General features: G+C 40.6%; 1 protein-coding gene across 1 annotated transcript in view; it reads left to right on the top strand.

Moving 5' to 3' along the window:
• IGF2BP3 (insulin like growth factor 2 mRNA binding protein 3) overlaps positions 1–26,517 on the top strand; it is a 144,031-nt gene that overhangs the window by 97,141 nt on the left and 20,373 nt on the right. Inside the window, exons 4-10 of the mRNA XM_087860972.1 lie at positions 2,921–2,972; positions 3,067–3,130; positions 12,215–12,496; positions 17,169–17,303; positions 18,558–18,680; positions 20,751–20,886; positions 22,352–22,477. Coding sequence (XP_087717098.1) covers positions 2,921–2,972; positions 3,067–3,130; positions 12,215–12,496; positions 17,169–17,303; positions 18,558–18,680; positions 20,751–20,886; positions 22,352–22,477 — 918 coding nt within the window. The remainder of the gene's footprint in view (positions 1–2,920; positions 2,973–3,066; positions 3,131–12,214; positions 12,497–17,168; positions 17,304–18,557; positions 18,681–20,750; positions 20,887–22,351; positions 22,478–26,517) is intronic.

Genomic DNA, 26,517 nt, shown 5'->3' on the forward strand with positions numbered 1-26,517 from the left:
CAGGGGAGTGGGAGAGGAAGAAGCAGGCTCATAGCGGAGGAGCCTGATGTGGGGCTTGATCCCACAACGCCGGGATCACGCCCTGAGCCGAAGGCAGACGGTTAACCGCTGTGCCACCCAGGTGCCCCTGGTGGTTGGCTTCTTTGACTTAACGTTTTCAACATTTATTCATATTGTAGCATATGCTAGTAGTTCATTTCTTTTTATGGCCAAAAAAGATTCAGTTGTATGACTATCCCACATTTGTCGATCCATTCCTCACCCTAGATTGTTTCCATCCTATGCAATTACAAATGATCTTAATTCTCCTCCACAGCTATGTGAAGGACAGTGATAATCTTTGCATTTATTGTGAGATGCTATTTCTACATTTGGATGAACTTTTTTTTTTAAAAGGCTGAATATTTGAGATTTTTAAGTCCTAAATATATATATATATATATATATATATTTTTTTATATAAAGGGACATTCCACCAAGACATTTCCTCTGAGGCTTTAATTTGCTTTGATGCCTTCTTTCCCCTCCAGTTGGAATTTTAAATACAGTGACGCATGGAGAAATGTTTCCTTTGTGGCTTGAGTCACCATAAATTCATTTAGGATTGAGAATTGAAGAGATTTGTGGAAATGTTGGAAATGTGCAATGGAAGTTTTACTTCTTACCTTCAAACAAGGCTGTTTAGTTTAAAACATGTGGCGGAAATAGATGGGAGAGGTAGAAACTATAAGATGTTCTAACAACTGAAAAGAGACAAGAACCGGGGAGTGGTTGGTTTAAGTGACAGATAACAGGAATGTTTGTCTTCCTAGTTAATGCAGGATGAATCAAAATGTCTGAACTTATCTAGGGTAAGTTGTAGTTACTCTTGGAGAGTTGAGTGGGTTGGAGTCGCGTGATACAGTGTGGTAGTTCAGTTTGACATAGCGCGTTGAGACAAATGCCTGCCTGATACCCTGAAGGAGACCTGGTCACTATAGACCTGCTCAGTCATTTGGGGGTTGGAAACCCTTTTGGGATTTGGGAATCGGATTGGGCTATTAACAGCCCTTCCTCTGTCTCTCAGTTATGATTACCCCCCAAATTTGTGCATAAAACTTTGATTTAAGACATCATAGACCCATTGAAATTCATTTTTGGTGTCCATATAAAATCCCTCAGGTTGTGGTGTTAACTTGTTTCTTAACTAGCTACCTAGATTGATGCTGGACCTGTTTTTTGTTTGTTTTTAGGATTATTATTATTTTTATGAATCAGGTGTATTTAAGTACAGTTTACATACAATAAAATTTGCCTTTTTTTAGTGTATAGAATTGTAGTTTCTAATTACGTTCCTTGAGATTTTACACAGGGGATCATTGACAACCAATAGCAATAGATGGTATAATTACAAGCAGTTTTTTGGTTTCTGTTTTTGTTTCTCTTGAGTAAACTCTACAGCCAACATGGGGTTTAAACTTAGGACCCTGAGATCAAGAGTTACTTACTCTACCAACTGAGCCAGCCAGGCACCCTCAAGCAATTTTGTTATGAAAATATTAGGCTTTCTATAATATATGCAGTGAAAATTCTGATGTACATTTCCTTGATTTTCTTTTTAAGTTAAAACATTATATCATTTATTTTATGCCTGTGTATATGTATATATTATATATTTACAATCTGTGTATGTATATATATATGTATAGTCGTACGGGTTAAGGTAGCATAAACTATGTGGAGACTTATGTATTCCTGAACAAATTGCTTTTAGGAAGAATTAAGAATGATGCTTATTTAAAATTAAATTGGTATTCATCCCTACTCCCTACACCTTTCTCGACCACTACCACATAAAACTGCAGTATAAAAATAGGTAACTATTCCATTCACAAATAGGTATTGACCCTATTTAAAATGGGGAAAAATATTGAAGTGCATCCCCAGACAAACCTTGATATAACTTTCAAACTCAAATCAGTAAACAAAATAAACGCCTGAAAGATACCACAGGAGATAAATGTTTGTTTAGAAGAAATTGCTTTAAAGTTTAGTAGGGAATTAACAAAAAAAGATTATTTAGTGTTTCTTAATGGTTTACTGTGTTCTTGGAGGTAAAACACATTCTGAAGGGATTGTCCTTTAATTCTGCAATTAAATTGTTGAGTCAGTGGTTCACTATAAATTAATAAAAACTTGTTTTACTTTTCAAGAAAAGCTTTACAGTTCTTGGAAGCTAAGGACAGTTGAATTTGGTTTATACTTATGAGACCATTAGCTCTACATCTGCAGTTTATACTATAAAAGAATTTAGTTACTGTTTTAACAGCTTCTCTTTAGAAAAACATGTACAGTGTAATAATCATGCAGCTGCAGGAAAGATGGTAAAAACAGAGACAGTTTCAAACTGTACGTTTTCCAGCAGTGTTAAATTAATTTCAGGCCAGTTAGGTTAATCTTCAACCTAAGACTCCAGGTAGAAAATCAACTATTCTTTTCATTTTGCCAGTCTCCCTTGAGAATAGTCTGTTCTGATTTGCCCATAATATCTGTGAAAGGAAGTTCTTTGAAAAGGAACATCTTAAAGATAACACTTGACTTGGGGCCTTATCTCATATGATGATGTGTTGATATATGTATGAGAAATACATGCTCCTGAATCAGGCGGCTAGGGTTTCGAATACTTTGCTGAGCCACTTAACTTCTTGGTTAGCCGTAGGAAGTGAGTTTAAAGTCAGGGGTCTGGGAATAGGCAGGAGAGAGAAGCCCACTATGTGCTCTCTATGGTACCCTTCCCTTGCTTTTGTATTCCCAAAACCCCCATTAATTTTTTTTGGGCTCGTTTCCATCACAATTACTTTGTGATTTTAAAACATAGTTCTGCCCTTGTTAATAACTTGGGAAATTGAAACTCTGTAATTTCTTCTCGCCCTCCTGATAGGTGCTGGATAGTTTACTAGTCCAGTATGGAGTGGTGGAAAGCTGTGAGCAAGGTACATGTCTTCTCAATTGCTTTCAAATTTGTAAAAGGAAGGAAATAGAAAGAAAACTAACATTTTTTTTCTCTTCACTTTTCTCTTCCTCTAGTGAACACTGACTCGGAAACTGCAGTCGTAAATGTAACCTATTCCAGTAAGGACCAAGCTAGACAGTAAGCAGTTTGGAACTTTTAATCTATATGTAATAACTAGGTTAAGTACAGTGCTTATATTTTGGGCTGTTGGGTAGCAGAAATAAGTTTTATTTTGCAAACTTTGACCCTGCAATTCTTTTTAAGTTTGGACATCTAAAAAGAATCAGCATTGGTAAAGATTTATTACATTTTCAGTATGTCTTCAATGCCAGTAATAGAGTGACATAGTGTGAAGCTGATTTCCATCCTATTTACAAAAAGCTCTGGGCCTGGGTATCCTTGCCAAATTTTATAAAGACTTTTTTTCCTTATTGGTATGTTACATACAGTATTGCTATTTTATATAAAGCTGGTAAGTTGATCGTGTGTTAAACTAACACCAGTGTTACATACTAAGTGTCCTTTGTCACTGATTGTTCTAATGATTACTATTATAATTTAGGAGTGTGCAGACATTGGATCAATGTAATTTGCCTTTAGGGTTGAAAAATATATTCCAGGGCAGTTGACAGGCAGAACTTCACAGATGAAAAAAATCTCCCCTAGGAAAAGATAATTCTGTAGGCTTGGGAGTGATCTAATGAAGTGACTGAGCACTAGACTAGAAGGTGAAGATGTCACAAATACTGCCTTGGACAGACCTGCTCAGAGCAGAACACAGAGGAATGGCATGCAAAGTGCCTGTAGCAAAGTGCTGAGTGTTCGTGGACCGTGGAAGGCTTAACCACCTCTAGATACAGTACAGGCAGGAGCAGACTGCCTGTGCTCTGCGTATAAGAAGGTGAGAGGAAAGACCATGCTGGCTGACCCTGAGCCCTAAAAGGGAAAGGTGAAACCAGCTGCAAGGGTGGGAATAGAGCTAGGTTACCAAAGGCAGTACCCACTCAAGGAGGGACTATGAAATGAAAGAGAGGGCTGGGAAGGATGGAAATTTGCATTAACACAAATGGAAGTTATTTTTTAAATTGGTAATCCTAAAATGGTTCAGGTTTTTAAAGGCGCAGAAAATGTAAATCTTCCTCCCGATATTGCCCCCAGTTACTTTGTTCCCTTCCTTGGAGGTAACTACACAGAAGACAAACCTCACATTTGACTGTTTCGTACATGTAAATATATTTCTTAGAGTTGCACAGAATTTGACTGTATGGATATGGAATGACTTATTTAGTCCCAGATTGGATATTAAGTTGTTTTAAGGTTCTAGCAGTTATGAACAGTGCTGTAGTGAATCCCTTTATGCATGTCATTTTGCATGTGTGTGAACATAGCTACAGGTTAAATTCCTAGAATTAGGTTTGCTAAGTCTAGAGGTATGTGCTTTCTTTTTTGTTGTTGGATACTGGCAAATTATCCTTCATAGAACTTGAAATACTTCAAATTCCCATCAGTACTGTGAGAGTCTGTTTCTCTTTATTCTCCCTAACATGGGGCTTCATCAAACTGATCCAGTGGGTAAAAAGTAGTAACTAATTATGTTAATTTCATATTTTTTTCCCTCCTAAATGAGACTTAATGGGATTCACTTTTAATGTTTTAACATGAAACTTTGACTATGTTTAAAAGCATACTATTTTTCCCTCTACTTGTATCCTTCATTCATTTGAAAAAAATTGTTTATGTGAGGTATTTGGATATCATAGAAATTATGGTATAAGTTGTAAAACTGGCTTAAAAAAAAAAATCTTTCTTCAACCATATTGTGTAATGGGAAAAACAGGAAAGTAGATTGGGGCATCAAAATGAGGCAGTAAGAACAGGACATTTTGTCTTCTGTATTTCAGTCTTTATGAAGATCTGTAATGAATACTTGGTAGAGTCAACTCTCTGTCAGATGGAAAACAGGAGCTACCATGTTAAACCCAAGGATATTCAGAGAGAGAGGCCTGTCCTAGTTTTCTATTTGAAAACTTATGTGAAGCTAGGTAAAGGGGGACATACTTAATTTAACAGTTACTTAGTTGTAAGGAGACATAACTTACAGAGCTTTGAAGAGACATAGAGGAACTTAAGTAGGGACAGGCTGACATTTAGCACTCCCCGCCCTCTTAAAAAAAAAAAAATTCCATCTAGTTAAGAAGAGTATAAGCAGAAGGAGTGTAGACTGGCTAGTCAAGGCACAGTTACTGTGGACATTAATCCTAACATGACCGCAATACGAATGTGGAGACATTTTAGTCTAAAGGTACTTGGTAAGTGGTTGTTAGAAATTGACAGGGTCCTGTTGATCCCAAGGAGGGAGGAAAAGATTGTTAGGAATTTGTAATTTAATAAATTAGGTAACCTAAACAAATAAATTGGGCATTTCAGTGACGGAAATAGTCATCATATCCCTTTCTCTAATAGTTCATCAGTTAACATTTATCAATTACCAACTATTGACCAAAAGATGCCAGTGAATAAAGGCAAAGTCATTGTCCTCAAGGTTGTGCCTCCCTGTGGTGAAAGAGTCATGGATGGGGATCCCCTGATTTCAGTTCCTAACCAAGTTGAGTTTCCTTATAAGCATATTGAGGTTTCTCCCCCTCAAGAATTCCTGAGATCTAAGAGAAGTAGAAAATAATGGTGTATTCAGAGAAAGTTAATAGATTTTTAAAAATGGGGGAAAAAAAAACCACCAATTTTGTGAAACAATGTTATGAAGATTGTCCACTAAAATTCTCAAGTTTTTAGAAAAGATGTGGAGTACATTCTCGTTCTGTGAGGAGAATTTATTCTGAGAGGTATTAGATCTAATGGAGCATGGACTCTGGAGTCGGACAGCCCTGACTATAACCTTGACCTCTCTGATTTTCAGTTTTCTCAGCTGCAAGAGGGTTGACAAGAAGCAGATATATTCATGCATATACACACATTCTTAGAGAAAATGGTCTTATCAAATGGCCTGACACATAGACACCTGGTGAAGAGGACCTCCTGTGCAACCCTGTTTCTGGGTTGCTTCTAGAGCGGCTTGAAGTGGGTTGAGCTGGGGAAGGTTGGTCTGTCTAGGACTTGCTCCCCTGAACCCTGGTTGCCTGCTTTCTGGGCTCCAGTATGACTGTCTGCTGCCTGCACCAGCCGGATGTGATTTCTCCACACCCTTTCCCTGGCAGCCATCCAAAGCTCACGCCTACAGGTAACGAGAGCTGAATTGATAATCTCATTGACTTCTTTGCTTAGCGCCTGTTACCCGGGAGTACAGGTACCTGGGATGTGCCTGCTCAGGTGGGAGTAGGGGGTGGAGACTGTGTTCCAGAGTCCAGTCCATGGAACGGACTCTGTGCCACCACTTTTCTCACTGTGACTCTGGCCAGATGAATCTATTTTAGTTCACCCCCATCTTGTAAGATGGGAGTAATTATAGTCCTTAGCTCATGAGACTGTTGAGAGAAACTAACATACTGCCTCCAAAACACTTGTGATGATACCTAGAAGGTAGTAAGAGTTCTAAAGGTAGCAGCTACTGTGCATTTTCCTAACATTTTTCATTGCTGTTGAAAATACCCTATCAGTTATTGCATAGTATACTTCATTTCAGATGACTGGCCACTGATACTCAGGAGATCGGGCCCTAGTTTAAAAACATTTGTGGCTGCCTCTTTGTTCCATAAAGCTCTAGGAATGCCACTTTTAAGAGGGTTCTTCAGTAAGACTGTGTCTCTAGAATTTAACATGGAAATTCCTGCCACCTTCTGGCTAAGAAAAATCAAAGGTTAATAATATGTACATTGCTAGGAAATACATACGTTAATTTAATCTTAAGTCTTGAATTACTAATTTGTTAAAATAACAAAATGGGTAACAATGATGAGAACTTTTCTTAAAAAATCATTAAAAACAGAGGTACATATTTTAGTATTTCTTGTGTCTCGGAGCAAGAGAGGTTTGGGTCTCTGGATCCCGTTTCCTCTGTCCTCTGGGGATGCATGGATAATGCAGTCAAGGACAGACATTACTCATTGGAAGGTTTGTAATGTGTGACAGAAATAACCCTTCAGAGTTTGTACGCCTTTATTTAGTTCTTAGAGTTTCTTTTCTCTAGGGTTCTCATTTCTGATGTTGATGTTTCTGTTAGGGAATACGAGTACAGTCTATTTATAGTTGGAAGCTAGCATTGCAAAGGCTTTTACATCCATTTGAAGAAGTGTTTGAAACAATGTGGCTGATGGCTAAGGGGGAGGAGAGTTACCCTTAAACTTTGAAAATTATGTAAACAAGATATATTCTGGAAAAATAAATGACTGATAAAGTAGTAAAACAGCGGAAATTCTTGCCATTTTGCCATTCAAGATAAATAACACTTATATTTGCCTTCAAGTTCAGTAGACGTTGTCCCATGTCGCAACTTACAAAGTGACAAAAGATGATTTTGTGGGGTTCTGCAGATTGTTTTGCCATTAACTGTATTTATACTGTTTGTAATCTCTATTTGAATATTTTGTTCCTACCAGTCTATGTATACAGCCCTCTACTGCGTATCTAGGTTGTCGGGGGTTCTTTTTTTGCTTTTAGAACCAGTTTAATAATAAATTCCTTTGTAGGTAAATATTTGGGCTTTGTCCATAATTATTGCCTTAAGCAGCATCCCTGCAATGGTATATTACCAGATGTTTACTAATTATGGCAGAATTGTGTGTCTCAGCCTCTAACTCCCCCCCCCGCCAACCTCTTATTTTCGCTACAAGGAGAAAATGGAATGGTTTGAGTTTTCAATAAGGGTTAAACCTCATTTTGTTCAGAACTATGTCATACACGGTAGTGCGGTCTGGAGTTTTAGAGTTTAAAGGGACTCTAAATCTAATCTTTTAGTTTTGTCAGTAAGGAGGCTGATACCAAACAAGAAAACAACCTTTCCAAGGTTACTTGGCTATTTATTGTTCAAGTTGGATTAGAATTCTGGTCCCTGGTACATCTTCTTTTGTGCTACTTGGAACTGTATGCGTTTACTCTTGGATAAGTTTAACTTCTCTGGGCCTCAATTCTTCTTTATCTCCCTCTTCCTCATCCTTGAGTTAAACTGCTAATTCTCTGTCTCAAGGCCCTTTCAGCTCTACCCTGTGACTTACTCTGATAAACTTCTTATCAATATGATTCAGTGCTACCAGCTCGCAAAACTACTTACCACCTTCTGAATGACTCTTAAATCGCAGCAGAGCCGTCTCGTAATGATGGGAAACAGGATCGTGAGGTTGTGCTTGCTTGATAAACACCCTTGAGTTCCGTTGAACTGAAACACATGTGTTTCGAGTCGTTATGATAATTGTTTATCATACGTCTTGCATATACAGCAGGTTTGGTGAAAATATTACAATGTTGGCCTCATAAACGCAGCAGGCCACCTGATGCCATAGCTGAATTTTAAACTTGGGGCATAAAAAGGCTGCAGTAATTGACCTAAAATTTAAAGAAACTTAGGGTCTCTAATCAGGAGGAAGCGGCTGTTTGCAGTTGGGTTACTCTTACACCTTTTCAGCTACATCCAGGCTTGGAGCACTGTGGTTGGAGTGCCCGGAACTCTTAGTTGGCAGTTAGACCACACGCGGAGTATGTGCTGAGTGCTCTCTGACAGGAGCACTGTGAGTTTGGAGCACTGGGGACCAGGCGGCACACTGCGTATCAAAACACCATGCTGTCTGACCTTCTGAGTGAGAGAAATTTTTCTTTTCCCCTTAAAAATCTTTTTTTTAAAGCAAAGCAATGAAGTTTGGAAGTGAGTTTATGCTGAGTTGAGAGAGCTGTTTCTCGGGGACACGTGTAACTTTATTTAGATAGCCCCAGAACACTTGGAAGCGGCTGGTGACTAACCTGTGTATCTTTTTATCCCCGCGGAGGAGGAGGTCTGTGTCTGTATGGTCCTCTCTCTCAAGAAAGAAGTTATTTACCTTTTTTTGGTAACATTACTGACTTAGCTCCACAAATTTTAGTTCTTCTGAAGGTGGCAATATTCAGTTGTGTAGTGGGAAAGGATATTGTAGCAAACTATATTGCCTTTATGCCCATAGGTAGAGTTGATTCCTCCACTATCGCGTTCAGCTTTTCTTTTTCTTCTTCTTTTTTAAAATATTTATTTGAGAGAGAGAGCATGTGTGCGTATGTGCGCATGAGTTGGGTCAGAGGGAGGGGGAGGGAAGCCGACTCCGCACTGAGCACAGAGCTGGACACAGAATGCAGGACTGGATCTCACAACCCTTGAGATCATGACCTGAGCCGAAATCAAGTGTTGGATGTTTAACTGACTGAGCCATGCAGGTTCCCCTTTTCTTCTGCTTTTGAAAGAACTGTCAGTGACGTGTTTCACCGTGGCCTTTGGAAAAATTAAAAGTTGTCTGAATGAATATCTAATTGGTTGAAACTTGTGTGCAGTTCCAGCTTTCTAAAATAAGTATACCTCATAAATGTCAATAAAATTTCTCAGCTGTTGTCATCCTTTAGAAATAACCAAAATATTTTTTGGCCCTTACTCCACATTTTCTTTAAGAAAAAAGAGGAGAGGGGGAAAGGAACAATGTGTTAACCTAAGTTATCAGAGCACTGGTAAAAGTTGTGCTGTGTGTGCTGTTATCACCCTGTGAAACTTAGGAGAAGAATGCCCTCTGGGGCGCCTGGGTGGCTCAGTCGGTTAAGTGTCTGCCTTCAGCTCAGGGTCCTGGGATTGAGTCCTGCATCCGGCTCCCTGCTCAGCAGGGAGTCTGCTTCTCCCTCTGCCCCTCCCCACTGCTGGTGCGCCCTCTCTCTCTCTCTCTCTCTCTCAAGCTCTCCCTCTCTCAAATAAATAAATAAAATCTTTAAAAAAAAAATCCTCTAAAATAGAAATCACTGAGAAATATCCCAAGATCTATTGTATATGGGGGGGAAAAAGCAATATCGATAACTAATGTTAAGATCTCAATTATGCTTTTATATTTTTAGGTGTCTTAAAGCAATTTTTAATTAAAAAAATGACTGAAATATTATTGATAATTTAGAAGCCACACACTGTTCTTTCCTATATTTGTATTCAAATATATACCTGTGTATTTGTGGGTATAATTTATAATTTTTCTTATTTACCAGTTTTATTGAGAAGATGAAAGTGCTTATTGGCGAAGCACTGTATATGTGTAAGGTGTACATCATGACTTGACTTACATATATGATGAAATGACTGGCAAGGCAAACTAGTTAACATCTGTCATCTCATAGATACAAAAAAGAAAAACAATTTTTCCTCCTGATGAGAATGTTCAGAATCTTCTCTCTTAACGACTTTGAAATACACCAAACAGCAGAGCTAACTGTTATTATGTTGTACATTATATCCGTAGTACTTAAAACTGAAAATTTGTACCTCTTAAAAATTTTTTTAAAAATTGAGTGTAGTTGACACACAATGTTACATTAGTTTCAGGTTCAATTACGCTTTTAAAGAGGGTACTGAATACACACACACACAGACACACACACACGGTGAAAAGTGCTGGTCCGTTTGCAGACATTTTCACAGTTAACAGTGATTCTGGGAAGGGTCTTGGGGCTGATGATGGGGACGGAGAAATTCCTTGTTACTTACAGATTTTTGTTCAATTGGGATGTCTTGTAATATGAGTTCATTCTGTGCTCTAGGCACCGTAGGACAGTGTCACACAGAGGAGTCAAGTAAGGAGAGAGGGCAGAGTTAGGAGTCCTGAAAACATGAGCATGCCCTGTCTGCCAATTGCATGCTTATGGTGCCCTTTTTGGTGTTAGATCTACCTCTTTTTTCCCCTTTGCATCCAAGTCAGAAACTGAATCTACAAATAAGGAGAACGGTATGTGACTAGGAAATGACTGCTCTGAGCAACTAGACAGAGACCGCCTCATGCCTGTTTTTCTTTCCTTGCCTGGGCTGGACTTAGTGCCCACTGGAACAGAATCTGAACAAAGACTTTGTGTAACCCTAGAGAAAAAGTGTGGGGCCTTTGTGTTTTTAGTTTTGTTGTGTGCTGGGGAGTGCGTATTCTTAGGAGTGTTTATGTGTGCTTTTGAAATCTTGGCCATATCTTTATCAGTTTTTTGCCGAGTTATCCACTTACAAAATACGTAGGTAAGGTAGAACACAATAATGTAGATGAGTCTTATAAACACAAGTTAAAGATGCCAGACATGATAGTACACAGCGTGCACTCATATGTACTTATTAATGCAGAATTTTGAAACAGGCAAAATTTGTCTATAGTGTTAGAAATCGAGGGAAGAGGTGACTACTGAAAAGAGGTCATGGTGGGGCTTCTGGAACATTGGTACATCCTAGTTCTGGATCTGCATATTCACCTTAAGAAAATTCATTGAGGTGTATGCTGAAGATTGGGTACTTTTCCATAATAAGGTTTAAAAATGAAGAAAAAAGTAGAGCTCCTCTCAAAATATAGAGATGGGTGGATAAATGGATGCATGGATGCATGGATGGATGGTTAGATAAAGTAGAAAATAGCTTCATTTGCTCTTTTTGGTTCACCAGCACCCCTGCCTCTCTGCCCCAAATCAGATCATAAACTCCCCAAGGTCAGGGACTGCTGTTTTCTCAGGGACTTGCTCAAACAGGCACTGAGAATTTATTGACTGATTGATTATCCTATTAACTTCTGTGAATCTCCTGTGAGTGGTTTAGGACTGTTTGTCCTTCACTTCTTAAAATGTTTTAATATTTGTATTTTTTAGGAGGATGAAGTGAGGGAGGTACGTATTTGGAACGTCTTTTCCATTCTGATTTGGAAAGACAAGACAAAGACTGCCCACTCACTTCTCTTGCTGTTTGGGTACTCAGAAGCTGTTACTAACCTCACGGGTAGTAACATTTTGTCAAACTCTTTTGATGAAGCTTTTTTGTTTTCTACTTTTCATTGGTAGGTGGTAAATATGTTCTCTTTGGAAGCTTGGTCTTTTCTTCGTGTGTGTGTGTGTGTGTGTGTGTGTGTGCACGTGCGGGCGTGTGTGTGTGTGTCTGGGGCTTGGATTACATGTGTTAGGGGTTTGCTACTTGTTCGGTGGCTTTATTCAGAAGTTTTAGAGCTAGTAATCCTGAGTGGAAGAGATGGGTATTGCTTTGCTGAAAGGTTTATAGAGCTCGATTTCTCTTCCCATACTCTGCCCTTTGTCACCTTCCAGAGCATTAGACAAACTGAATGGATTCCAGTTGGAGAGCTTCACGTTGAAAGTGGCCTACATCCCTGATGAAATTGCTGCCCAGCAGAACCCCTCGCAGCAGCCTCGAGGTCGCCGTGGGTTTGGGCAGAGGGGCTCATCGAGGCAGGGGTCTCCAGGATCGGTCTCCAAGCAGAAACCGTGTGACTTGCCTCTACGCCTGCTGGTCCCCACCCAGTTTGTTGGAGCCATTATAGGAAAAGAAGGTGCCACCATTCGGAACATTACCAAACAGACTCAGTCTAAGTGAGTATTAGTTGAGGCTGCCAGGGGTGTTAATGTTTTCCCCTTTGAATCTTAATAGCAGAGTAAGTTGTTCTGGTACTTGATGTCCTTCTGACTGTGGCTATGATCCTTCTTGCACAGTACTTGGGAATCCGGAAGAACCTTGTGATTTGATATCTTAGTGTTCATTTTATATAAAACTGAGGCTAAAGCTTAATCTGAAAGAGAACTTCAGATTTGTACACATGAATGGAAAACAAATGATCCCTAATCCACTTCTGATGGGGGAGGCACTGATGAATAAAAGGGCTACTTCTTGGTTGTTTTCTGCCCCCCTATGCACACCCCCATCCCCAGGGATACCTGCCTTCGGTGTTTTTGTAAGTAATTTTCTGGGTCCAATACAGAGATGGTGTTTCAGTCTTGCTTTACTTCAGTAAAAAATGTCATTCCGGGGGCGCCTGGGTGGCACAGGGTTGAGCGTCTGCCTTCGGCTTAGGGCGTGATCTTGGCATTGTAGGATCGAGCCCCAAATCAGGCTCCTCTGCTATGAGCCTGCTTCTTCCTCTCCCACTCCCCCTGCTTGTGTTCCCTCTCTCGCTGGCTGTCTCTCTCTGTCAAATAAATACATAAAATCTAAAAAAAAAAAAAAAAAAAGTCATTCCGCTATGGTCTATACTTATCCTGTGATTAAGCCATGTAGTTAGATTGACTTTTTTTTAAGGATGTTTGATGGCTTTAATATGCTGATTTTAAGGGGTTGGAAGATTCTGCATTAAACGTTGGAGCTAGCTTTGCAGGAGTAGAAAGCAGGAGCTATAAACAGACAGTAGCCCCAGTGCTGAGACATTGTCTGGTATGTAGAAGGCTCTCATATTTGTCCAATGAATGAAATGACTGAATGTAAATTATTATGTTCAATGCCCTTAAAACATGTCTAAGATACTCTCTCAATTTAAAAGCTTCAGTGAATTATATATTAGCTGTTCTGCTTTATTAACCATCCTGTAAAGTTGTATGTGGAGATTTTGACCCAAAGAAGCTTAGCAGTGAACTGTCCACACCCCTGTTCTGTAGAGTGCACTGGGCGCATCTCTGGGACAGCAGCTGCCCTATTTCCCGAGGAACAGTGAGTGCACTGGGAGAAGTGGCCGTGCCATTGTGTACAAAAGGGTATGGAAGTGGCCGTGGGCCAGCTACAGAGATGATCATGGCTTATTTTGCTTTTTAAATTTAGTAAGGAAAATGATTTTATTTTCTGCGGTCCAAGCAATTAAGCAGTCTTCTCTGAAAGTACAGCTGTGGTGCTGTGTGTATCTTGCTTACGATGTTTGTTCCGATAGGCTTAAGGGGATGGCCATATTTATCGTAGGCACCATGCCTGTGTCGAACTAGCCGACTCATTTTCCATGCAGAACCAAAATGGACTGTGCTGAGTGGTGGTGCACACCGGCTCTAGCTGCAGAGTACTGTCTGATCCTGCCTTCCCCGGCCTCCCCCTGCTTTGAAGCAGGAGATGTTGGATACCCATCACCTTTGTGCTAAGTCGATGGTCTTGGACTTCATAATGTAGGGCGTGGAGAAGACAGTTGAACCATAGCTGAGATCAGTTTTAATCTTAAATTTGCCTGGTTTTACTATTAAAAATCAAGGGCTCCTTGCTTTTCTTGATCCAGTGTTACCTGCAGAAACTAATTATTAAATGGTTTCCCTTCCTTGTCGTGTGGCAGATTAGAGTTTCCCTTTTAAAGCTACTCATTTCCTTGTCAGAGGAAAGGGCTTCTGTGATTTAAATTGAACTGTTTGTTTTATTTAGGGCAGGAAGATGGAGGATGGAGAGGGAAGGGAAGCAATTTTTGTTATATCCGATGATTCATTTGCAGAGTTCTGCCAGTGGATTTAATTAACTCTTGCCGTTGAAACTAGTCATTATTAGATCCTCTGTTTCTGGAATGGTCTCAGAGGGCTACCCTGATCTGTAAAGCAATATTCCTTCTGTCAGAGGATCAGAGTTTTTGTAATCCTTAACACGGTGAGCGGGTGGAAATAAACTAGGAGGAAGATTAACATGTTACCCACTAGAAGATAAGCAATACTTACAGTGATGGGGGATTGAAACAGTGGTCGGAAAGACAGTTCCTGAGATTGGGACTGTTACCTATGGCACTTTTTAATTATTTCTAAATGTCCCTTATTTGTTTCATTTTTACGTTGCCTTTTTCTTTTTTTCTAAGGGTTTGGAAATTTTTTAAATTGAAGTATAATTACCATACAGTGTTACATTAATGTATTTCAGGTGTACAACGTAGCGATTCAACAATTGCATACAGACTCAGTGCTTACCATGTTAAGTGTATTCTTAATCCCCTTTATCTCACCCGTCCCCGTACCTACTCATTGCCCTTATTTTTAGTTCTAGGTTTTAATTCTGAGATAAATCTTCTGTTTTCAAACATTTAAGAAAATGAAATCCAAACCTTAACATTATTGGTGTGATGAAGTGGTCATTCTTTTTATTTTTTAAGCCAAGTACATTTTATTTCATTTTTATTTGTTTTTTTTTAGAGAGGAGGGCAAGGGGCTGAGGGAGATGGAGAAAGAGAATCTCAAGCAAACTCCCCACTGAGCGTGGAGCCTGACATGGGGGCTTGATCTCAGGACCCTGAGATCATGACCTGAGCCGAAATCAGAGTCAGATGCTTAACCGCCTGAGCCAGCCAGGTGCCCCTGAAGTGGTCATTCTTTTTTTTTTTTTTTTTTTTTTTATTAAAAGATTTTATTTATTTATTTGACAGAGATAGAGACAGCCAGCGAGAGAGGGAACACAAGCAGGGGGAGTGGGAGAGGAAGAAGCAGGCTCATAGCGGAGGAGCCTGATGTGGGGCTCGATCCCATAACGCCGGGATCACGCCCTGAGCCGAAGGCAGACGCTTAACCGCTGTGCCACCCAGGCGCCCCTGAAGTGGTCATTCTTAAGGCCAGGAGTTCTGTAGGTTTTCTGGTGTTCAGGTGGCTAGAGGGACTCACCAGTACTTGATTTTCCCCAGACACACTTTTCCAGATAGTTGATTTTCTTTCTTATACTTTTCAGACAACAGAAGAGTTATTTTGATTTAATTCAAAATATACAAGCACACACATTTTTCTTAAAAAACAGGGGTTACCTTTTATCTGATCCCTGGAGGTAGCCGTTGTTGAGGTGGGAATGTAACTTTACAGGACTTGTTCCTCGTACCTACTAACATGTGTAGCTTTAAAAGAGAAATCCTGTCATGTGTTGTTTTCACCTAAGATGAAGGACCTCCTCCTGTGTGGTACCTGTAACTTGACAACACGTTTGTACACTGCTGGGTGACATGTTACTTAAGCAGCTCTTCTTGATGGGCATGTGAAAGATCATTCCAGTTTTCTTTCTAAGTAGTGCTCCAGTGAACATTCTTAGGCCAGTGGTTTTCAAGCAGTGGTGATCTCCCCCAGCAGACATTTGGTCACATCCGGAGACAGGTATGCTTGTCGCAGCTGGATGGGGGGCGTGCTCCTGGCATCCAGTGAGTAGAGGGCAGGGATACTGCTGAGCGCCCTTCTGTGCACGGGACAGCTCCCCCAACAAAGATTTAATCGGGCCCCAAATGTCAGTGATGCTGGGGGTGAGGCCACATATGAGACTGTATCTGTAGGAGATGTTACAAAAAAGTAGATTCTTGGTTCAAGAGATAAGCGTTTTTGCTTTGACAGGTCCTGCCAGTTTGCTCTACGCCCCCACCAAAGTGCGTGTGCCCACTTACATCCTCTCGCCAGCACTTCATTTTATCTAAACTGTTTGGAGGTCTGGAGCCCAGTGACATCTTATTTTGATTGACATGGATGTGATTACCAGGGAGGCTGAACAACATTTTGTGTTTATCAGCCATTGGTTTTGTTTCTTTTTTTTCTTTTTTTAAAGATTTTATTTATTTGACAGAGCAGGGGAGCACAAGCAGGGGTAGAGGCAGAGAGAGAGGGAGAAGCAGGCTCCTTGCTGAGCAGGGAGCACGATGCAGGGACTCGATCCCAGCACCCTGGGATCATAACCTGAGCTGAAGGCAGATGCTTAACCAACTAGGCCACCCAGGCTCCCCGCTGTTTGGTTTTCCTTGAAGTAGAATTGCCATCTTCTGGGGTTCCATTGCTATCACTCTTTTTTTGCGGACTTTCCTCTATCAAGGAGGCAAAATGTGGAAAGAGCCTTGCAAGAGGAAACAGACAAGCGACGTCTCATACGATGGAGAGTGGATATTCTGTGTGGCATAATGAGTTTGGCCTGGCTTGTGGGATTCCAACTCTGGGCCTCTTGGCTTGCATTCTAGCTCCTGTTTGCTTTAGAGCAGAAGAAAGCCTTTTGTCTGAACCAAGGCTCTCTGACGTGAGATGTTTGTTCTGTGACACCAAAATGAAAAATAGGCACATACAGCTTGAGAGAATGAAAAGATGTGCCTACTTGAGAAAAGGGGGTGGGGGTGGGTATTCCTGGAATTCAAATTTGTCTTTAAGGCATCAAAGTTGACAGTTTATCAAGAGTTTATACTCTTGAGGGAAGTGAGTCATCCACTCTTTGCCCGGAGGTCCTATGACTTTGAAGTTGGTACTCACCCCCTGTTATTGTGAATACGTGCTTACAGCTCTCATTTTCTTCTTCTCTTGTGCTCCCCGTAAGAATCGATGTCCACCGTAAGGAGAATGCAGGTGCTGCTGAGAAGTCAATTACTATCCTCTCCACCCCTGAAGGTACTTCTGCGGCTTGTAAGTCTATTCTGGAGATTATGCATAAGGAAGCTCAAGATATAAAATTGTGAGTAAAGAGGATTAACCTGTGAAGAGGTTGATGTTCATGCAGTTTTATCTTGGAATTCTAGGACATAGTTCTTAGGCATGGCCAGCCAGCACCGGGAAATGCCGTCCTGAAGGGCTACAGTGGTTGGCACTATTGATTTGGTTGGAAAGCATAAGTCTTTTAAATATTTTATTTTCAGTCATGTTTGGATATGGGGTGACTGGGAGGAATGGGGAAAGTCGAACTGTAGGTGGGACAGGAAGCCCACCTAAGGACCAAGAAGAATCCTTGAGATTGACACGTGCTTCAAATCCTGACTCCTTTACCCTGAACCCGTTGGAGCTCTGTTCTTGATGTCTGCGCAGCCCTACTCTGCAGCAGCAGCAAGGATAGAGGCGGAGAAATCGCCAATCCTGTGCTAAGGCGAACTGGAGATTGACTTGGGGTTCCAGGTTGAAACTCTAAATGCCTGTCCTGCAGGAACTTAGAGTGAACGGAGTTTGGGTCTGTGCCGCTTGAGCGTACAGCACAGGGTTACCCTAAAAGGAGAGTCCAGACTAAGGTACTGGAGTTAGCCTGGGGCCCTAACCAACAGCACTTAATTTGTAGGGACCTTTACCATGTGTTAAATGTATTTTAGTTATAAGGGGTTATATGTTTGCTGTATTATAAGTTTATAATTCTTTTTCAAAATAGAGACAAATTTTAAAAAGCTCACCATCCAGATAATACCAGTGATATTTTTAAACAGTGATAGGTATCAATTGGAAACTCAAAAAGGTACTCAATGAAAAGTGAAAGCCCCCTTCCTGTTCTTACCCTCTTCTCCTAAAGAGTAATCACTGTTGTTTCTTCTGTTTCTTTCTATAATTGTGTATGTATCTCTAGGTATGCATTTTAAAATTTATATCAAAATCATACTGTTTTGCATTTATACATTGTATAATTGTATTGGGGATTTAGGGATATGGGTTTGAGTAAGAGGTGTTTTCAGTGAGCTAAGAGAATCTGTCCTTGGAAGATAGTCCCTGAGATGCATAAAAGAAAATGGTTTCAAAAATTAACTTCAAATACTTGTTAGTGTTTTGTGTGTCTGTGCCCCTTTATTCATGCGTTGCTAGAATGTAGGTCAGCCGACTTTAAACTCTACCTGGCATTGTGCTTCCTGTCTGGTAGGTAGGAAGTAAATGTTTAATGAATGGATATTATCTTTTTACCTAGGAGAAGATTTACTTACCCTGATTTTATGACCTTTTTCTTTTTTATTTACAGCACAGAAGAGATTCCCTTGAAGATTTTAGCCCATAATAACTTTGTAGGCCGTCTTATTGGTAAGGAGGGAAGAAACCTTAAAAAAATTGAGCAAGACACTGACACTAAAATCACAATATCTCCGTAAGTGCTGCCTTGTTTTCTTTGAGTTAGAAAATTCACAAGCACTGCTGTGAAGTTCTAGGTTCTATATTAAGCAGAGCTTCCCCCGTCTTCGAAGTGTCTGAGCTAGCCTGTACCACCACACTTACATTTGGTTTCTCAGACTTAATCTACTGTCGGTGTCTAACCCGTATTGAAAGCATTATCCGTTCCTACTAAGGCTGCAGAAAGCACTAAATACTTTATATTCGCATTTTCTAGCTGAAGTCTTGGTCAGGTTTTCTGATATATACTCCCGAAGTTGAAGTATATAACCCAGTTTATTATCCGTTGTAACGAATTATTCCAACATCTGGCAGCTTGAGACAATAGGAAAGATGTATTGCTCAGCTAATTTCTGTGGGTCAGGAATTGAGGAGCAGCTGAACTGGGGGGTTCTGGCTTGGGGTCTCTTGATGTTGCGGACAAGTCCACACTGGCTGTTAGTGTGAGGCCTCTGCACAGGGCTGCTTGGGTGTCTTTAAGAATTGGTAGTTGTCTTGCCCTAGAGTGGATTACCCAAGAAAGAGCAAGGTGGAGGTGGCACTGTGTTCTATAACACAGCCTCTGAAATCACACTGTATCACTTTTCTAATATAATTTACACAAGTCAGCTCTACTCAGTGAGGGGAGGGACTACGGTTACTGGACAGTAGGTCGTCTTGGAAACTGGCTGCCACACCTTGGGTCCATGAATGCTCTGAGATTATATGGAACGAACTCTCTTTCCGAGGGTAACTAGTCTTAGTTTACATCAGAGTACCCAAAGAAGAGGCGGTGAGAAGAGATTGATAAACTGAGGAAGAATGGTAAAGAGAGGGAGGCAGCATGTTGACGTAGCAAGGAGTTTTCAAAGAAGGCAGTGGTCGGAAGTCAGAAAGTCCTGCCTGTTGTAAAGAAAAAAACCCATATAATAAACAATCCTACCCTGTCTTGAATTTTACACCCAGAAAGGGGAGGGTTTTAAGAGAAAAAAATCTTAAAAGCTATTCTAAAGCAGCTATTAAAAAAAAAAAAAACTGTAGTATAAAATGCTTAGGGGAGAGGTGGGTTGAGACCAGAGAAGAAAAATAAACTTTTTAAGTCTACGAAATAGCCTTCATTGTGTAGATGTTTGCCTTTTTAGCAAATTAGAGACAAAGTTAAGGAATGCTAACCCATTCATCTGGCTCAGGTTCAGCTTAAGACATTCTGCTGTGTAGTGAAAATGAGAATTTTAACTACGGTTATGAAGGAGAGCTACACCAATTTTCTGTATCCTTTCAGTCTATATGTACTTAGTCTTGTTTTCCACGGCGAAGAGTCTCCCATTGCTTCTCTCAAGGCTGTTGACGGGCTCGGGCTCAGGCAGTCTCAGATGTCATCTGAGTGGATTTTGAAGCTTCAGCGGGACTAGGTCAGCAGGGAGATGCTGAGTATTGTGAATGCCTCTAACTTCTTAGTGGTCATCAAGGGATCATTTTTTTATTTAGTCAAGGCAGACTGATTTATGTTATTTTCTCCAGCTTACTTTGATCTGAACTCAAAAATTATTGGCAGAAAGTAAGTTTGGACACAAGAATTCTGGTTTGCTTTTTGGGAATATTTCCATGCTTATTTCTTGCTTGTGACCCATGAGAATGCCAGTTACGTTTAGAATTGGTCAGTGCGGACTGGGACCATCTTTATGAAAGGTGAGGTACATCTGGTTCTCGGTTTCCACTCCAACTGTACATGCCTCAGATCATTTTCTTTCTGTGTCCCCGTTAAATTGTGAGAAAGGTTCACCTTAAGTGGACAAGAAGTACACTGTGTTTCACACATGGACTTCACTGAACTGTATACACCTTTTTATTAAGAAGGTAGGAATGGGGGAAGTATTTTCTTCAGCTTTCCAGTTCTTGGATTCATGTCTTTTGGGGCTTACTCCTTGTCCATCATGTCTGACCACCCACTTTTATGTATTGCCAGCCACCAGAGTTGGGTTTTAGTTGCCATCTGTGGCCAAACTGTTATGAACTGTCTTCCTCCTCTAATTTCCGTTCGTTCTCTTTCTCCTCTCTCATTCTGCAGATTGCAGGAATTGACGCTGTATAACCCCGAGCGCACCATTACGGTTAAAGGCAACGTTGAAACCTGTGCCAAAGCTGAGGAAGAGATAATGAAGAAAATCAGGGAGTCTTATGAAAACGATATTGCTTCTATGAATGTTAGTTTTAATATGGAGGACATGCCTTTATTTTGACGAACCGTTAAAAGATGTTTTCAGTTGCATTAATATTGTTGTCTTTAGTGGAGCCGGCATTAGATGTAATCTCTAGTTGATTTTTGGCACCATAGTGAGTGTGCCCGGGGGTAGTTGGGAAGAAGGCTTTGATATTAGGCTTGGCTCTCTGATTTTAGCAAATTAGTTAGTCTTTGAGCCTTAGCTTCCTTATCTGTTCTGTAAGACTAATACCTACCTAAAAAGGTTAATAACTTCGACACAATATTAATTTGAATGAGTATAGTAGGAGTGTGGGCTTGAGAGGTAGGTATGTGAACTGGGTTTGAATCCCACCTCAGTCACTTATTAGCTACAGCTCTGTTCTCTTGCGTGGTCTCCAAGCATTGGTTTCCTCATCTGTAAGGTGGGGCTACTGTGCCTACAGTGATGCCATGATTAGGACTGGGATTACAGGAGATAACGTGCGTATAGAAGCAACTGTTACGAATTCAAAGCTAAGACTTACCTGGTTAGTCATAAGCCATGGAGACAAAAGGATTAAAAATGACAAAATAATTTCTCTAGCACAATGAAAGCAATTAAAGTGAATGGCTGACATTCCTTAATAGATGGAGGGTACAGACAATGTAAGATTTCAAAAGTCCATTTTGAATTTTCAAGTAAATGATTGAAAAACACACTCCTCCATTGGGCTCTACACCTAAAAGAAGGGAAATAGAGAAATGATATTACCTTTTGTGAGAAGAGCCTAGAAGAATGCTGATTGTCTTAGCCCACATGACTGGCTTCCTGACCCACCTTTCCATCATCCCTGCTCGTCTGATGTCTCAGAGTCCCTTGCGAGCAAATCCGACTCCATATACCTTTTGCAGATTCTCCGGGGCGCTCACACCTCAAGTCTGGCGTCTCCACCTCAAAGATAGGTTTAGTTGCCATAGTTACATGGGATGAGACCTGATTTCCAAGGATCTTGACTTTTAGGCCTTTAGACCCATGGCTGCCAAATTTTATCCAAGGAGTAAAAATCTTTTTAATGGCTTGTTCTGTATCTGGTTTGCTTTTCAATGTACAAATCTTGTTTGCTTACTTCTTCAACTAATGCGTGTTTCGGTCTGTATTTACTGTGCCCGTAGCATACAGAGTACATATTTGGTTAAGCACTCCGAGCTGGTCATTAAGGAAAGGAAGGGTGTGTTTCCTGCTTTGAGAAAGCTCGTGTAGCTTCGCATCAAGGAGGGGGCAAATGAGCACACGGCTTTTAAAATATCAAGAAATATAAACATATATACTCAAGTATAATTACAGGGAACATCTGCTTTGTTCTAAAATTTGAGTCATAAAATGATTTTTTTTCTTTACTAGACAAGAGGTCACAGTCTGAATATTGTCACTTATAAATACACTTGATTTTTTAATTGTAAAATGAGAGACTTTTTTACTCTTGCAGCTTCAAGCACATTTAATTCCTGGGTTAAATCTGAATGCCTTGGGTCTGTTCCCACCCACGTCAGGGATGCCACCTCCCACCTCAGGGCCCCCTTCCGCGATGACTCCTCCTTACCCGCAGTTTGAGGTAAGATCATGGACCTTGGCTTTCTGTGTGGTTGAGTGGGATGCAGTCAGAGGGACAGAGTCAGATTTTGTTGCCCTCAAGCAGTGTGACATTAAATGCTAATCGGGACAAATTCTCATGTAAAACCTGCCCCCATATGATGTATCAGTTGAGAGCCAGGATATGCTTTCCAGTTCATGTCAGTAGAATCTTTTTACCTGCCCCTTCGTGGAGTAGGTGGAACAGCAGTTTTGGAGTGGTAGGATTGTCAGCGTTGGTTTTTAAATATCAAAAAAGGTTGAGACTTTGGGGTGGGGGGGACGTCAGTTATTTCTAAAGGTTGAAGGAAAGGACTTTTCAAAGGCTTCCTTCATCTTTAACTTCACTTGGAAGTTAACTGCTTTGAAAGGTCGATAACGGGGAGCCTGGGTGGCTCCGTCAGTGAAGTGTCTGCCTTTGGCCCAGGTCATGATCTTAGGGTTCTGCAGTCGAGCCCCATGTTGGGCTCCCTGCTCAGCGGGTAGTCTGCTTCTCCCTCTCCTTCCGCCCGCCTCCCACTCTCTCTCAAATATATATATATATGTTATATATATATAAAGGTCAGTAGAGACATGTTTTCCATTTTGAGTGTGCTTTTTAAATAGTTCAAGATAGTTTTGCTCAAGGTCTACTGTGTATGTGCGTGCGCAACCATTAAACAGCTTTTATTCGTTCGTAAAGAGGTAGACTGTTACTAAAGAAACCCGACTTTTGTATTTGCTTTTTAAGAATAGCATTTTTTCTTCAGGTTTCAAAAATGGGAGACCAGTGATAGTATAAAAATGCAGAATAGCAGATACTTTACGGAGTAATTTTTATAGAAAGTAGTTCACAATTCTGTTGCATAATCCGTGGTAATCGGAGGTAGACAGTCATGTGAAATTTAGCAACATTCTAGGATCTTCCGTCATGGATTTGTTTAAAATCTCTCCCTTACTGTTTGACTCTTCTAGAATACATGCTTTGAGTGGTACCTCCAGTACCAGTTTAGGAAAACGTCCAGCTGGAATTGGTGTTGGGCATTCCATTATAACACTGTCTAGACTCCATGTAGAGTAAAATGCTTCTGGAATTATACAGAGAACACAGATTGCTGAGATTGTTCATATTTTATCCCTTTATAAAGGAGAATTCCCTTGGCCTGTCCTTAACCACCAGACTGTGTTAGGTGTTCTTCACTTTTGGCCTCTTCTTGCAGTGTTTCTGCCTTTATGATCAGCGACATTTGCACCTTCCCCTGCAACTCACCTGCTGCTGCAAACATGTTTGGTCCTTGAAGCCATATAACAAAGCCCATGAATCTATGGATAGGCATCAAAATTTCAGTGCCACCTCAGTGTGAATAGATTTCATCATGCATTATCTGGAGCTTTCCAGCACAGCTAATGGGGCTGTGAAGTAGCTGACTTGTGTGTAGCTTGATGCTTAAAGGGGCGGCAGGAAGGATCCCTGGGGTGAGAGCCCAGGTCCAGCCCAGCTCTGCCTGCGCTTTGTATCGCCATAGGTCACTCTCCTCTTCCCTCTGCGTTTGTTTTCTCACCTGCGCAATGAAGAAAATGAACTAGATGAATTACCGCTAAGGAGTCTTCTCTCGAGTCAGGCATTTCTAGTCTTTACAGAATTCAGTAATTTAAAAAGTTTAAGAGGAGGGTAAAAGTGAGCCTAAAATAGGAATTGGAGAGTATATGGACTTAACATCTAATATGGCTGCTAGTTTCTTTATTATAAATAGATGCATTTGTCATATTACTGAGTTTAGGGCAGATGTATCCCTGATGCTTTTGTGTAAAACAGCATTGATTAAAAGTGACAAGGAGCTGATTATTTAACTCTGTGCTAAAGAAGTTCTTACGTAACCTGCACCTCTGCTACCTGCCCTAACCCAGCTTTCTCTTTGGGCATGCCCCTTAGTTTGTTCCTCACTTTCCCAATTTGTAAACTGAGGTGTCATTTAAATTCTTTTCTCTCTACTGGTTACATATCACGATCAGTAGAGCTTCTCACATTACGACTGGTAGCATTACCGAACATTCGGTCCTTTATACTTATGTGGCTGTTTCAGTGCAGAAATTCCTAAAGTGAATTGTTAGGTAGCTATTTTTAAGATACATGAATACTAGGAATATTATCTAGATTTCATCGGGTTTGTAATTTAGTGATACCGTTCTGTGTAATGGGTTCTTGTGTTCTAAGATAAATTAGGATTAAGAGAAGTGAGAGTATGTTTAAAACAGTATTTCCAAAGGACTTTTATGATTTTAAATGTCTGAGTGACTTAAGCAAGTAGAGATTTTGTTTCATTTTAAGAATGGGAGAAGAGGGTCAGTGATCTTTAATAAAAGCGAATCAAAAGTAAATGTAAGGAAGATCCCACTGGAATAGGTGGTCTTTGCTTTTCCTGAGATTTTAAAGCAGAATCAGCGAGGTGTAGAAGCAGCCAGTGAGATCAGAAGGTGGAGAAGCTGCCAGTAGTAATGGTAGAAACACTGCAAAGGGGAAGGAGCTCGGAACCCCTCAAGGCCTGGTGGTTTCATGGGCAGGAAAAGGAAATTCTCTTATTGAAGGGATAAATTGTGGACAGTCTTGTCAATCCAGGTCACTTGCAGAATTCAAGTGGGCATTTTATTCTACATGTCTGTAGGCAGTGGTACAATAGAATCCCCAACTTCACACGTGGCCATTTCTCTAAATTGGTGTGGGAGGTACCGAAACACTATGTGCTAAGAAAGAAGACAAATCTACCATCTGTCTAGTTGGAATAGTTGATAAGTTATGCTTATATTGCATGTGTTTGCTGCAGGTGAGTGTGTTCTTGCAATTTTTCTGTAGATTTAAACCTACTAACTTTATCTCTGCATATTAGTCTTAGACTTCAAAGAATGTGTCAGGAATTATCCGGAGAACTATTCCTGTAATCTACCCCTTTTCTCTAGCGTGGAAGACATCTTTTTGTGGATTTCAAAAATATGTGCTCGCAATTGCCTTTCTTCTTAGAAATACATAGGTATATAATCCTGTCTTGGAAATTTGGTATATATTTTTACAGATGTTGTGATTAAAGGTAATTATTAATGGGAGCATTGTACTAGTTTTAACTTCATGTCCTCAAGGAATTCACCTTGATGTTAACCACAGTATCATCATCACTCTTAAGAAGTTTGGCACAAGGGTGTGGGGGTGGCTCCGTCAGTTAAGCGTCTGTCAGCTCAGATTGTGATTCCAGGGTACTGGGATCCAGTTCCCTGCTCAGCGGGGAGCCTGCTGCTCCCTCTCCCTCTGTGGCCACTCCCCCGCTTGTGTGCATGCACTCACTCTCTCTCTCTCTTTCTCTCTCTATCAAATAAAATCTTAAAAAAAAAAAAAAAAAAACAGGCGCCTGGGTGGCTCAGTCGTTAAGCATCTGCCTTCGGCTCAGGGTGTGATCCCAGGGTCCTGGGATCAAGCCCCACATCAGGCTCTTCTGCTACGAGCCTGCTTCTTCCTCTCCCACTCCCCCTGCTTGTGTTCCCTCTCTTCGCTGGCTGTCTCTATCTCTGTCGAATAAATAAAATCTTAAAAAAAAAAAAACAACTTGGCACAATATTATTTGATATGCAGTCTGTACTTAAATTTCATAGTTACCTTAATAATGTTCTATTACATAGCTGTGTTTTTAGTAAAGAATCCAATTAAGGGTTATCCATTGCCGTTAGTTGTCATGTCTCTCTAGTCCCCTCTTTCTCTTTTCAGCAGGCGTTCATCCCATGTGGTGTCACCTACTGCCTACCCTCCCCCTCTTGTTTTCTTATTTATGGCATTGCAAAATCCAGGCTAGTGGTTAGAATGTCGCCTGTGGGTTTGACTGACTGCTTGTACATTAATAAGGCTCAGGATTGTACCTTTTTTGAGGGCAGGAATATCTTCTCTGTGTCCCATTGGGAAGCAGATAATGTCATGTGTTTCATTGTTGGTCATGTTGTTTGATCATAAAATTAAGGTAGTATCTGTGCGATCTCTGCATTGTAAAGGCACCTTTCCCGTCT

This window comes from Ursus americanus, chromosome 3 (assembly GCF_024610735.1).
Source record: "Ursus americanus isolate L20-20 chromosome 3, mUrsAme1.1.p, whole genome shotgun sequence".
Lineage (NCBI taxonomy): Eukaryota > Metazoa > Chordata > Mammalia > Carnivora > Ursidae > Ursus > Ursus americanus.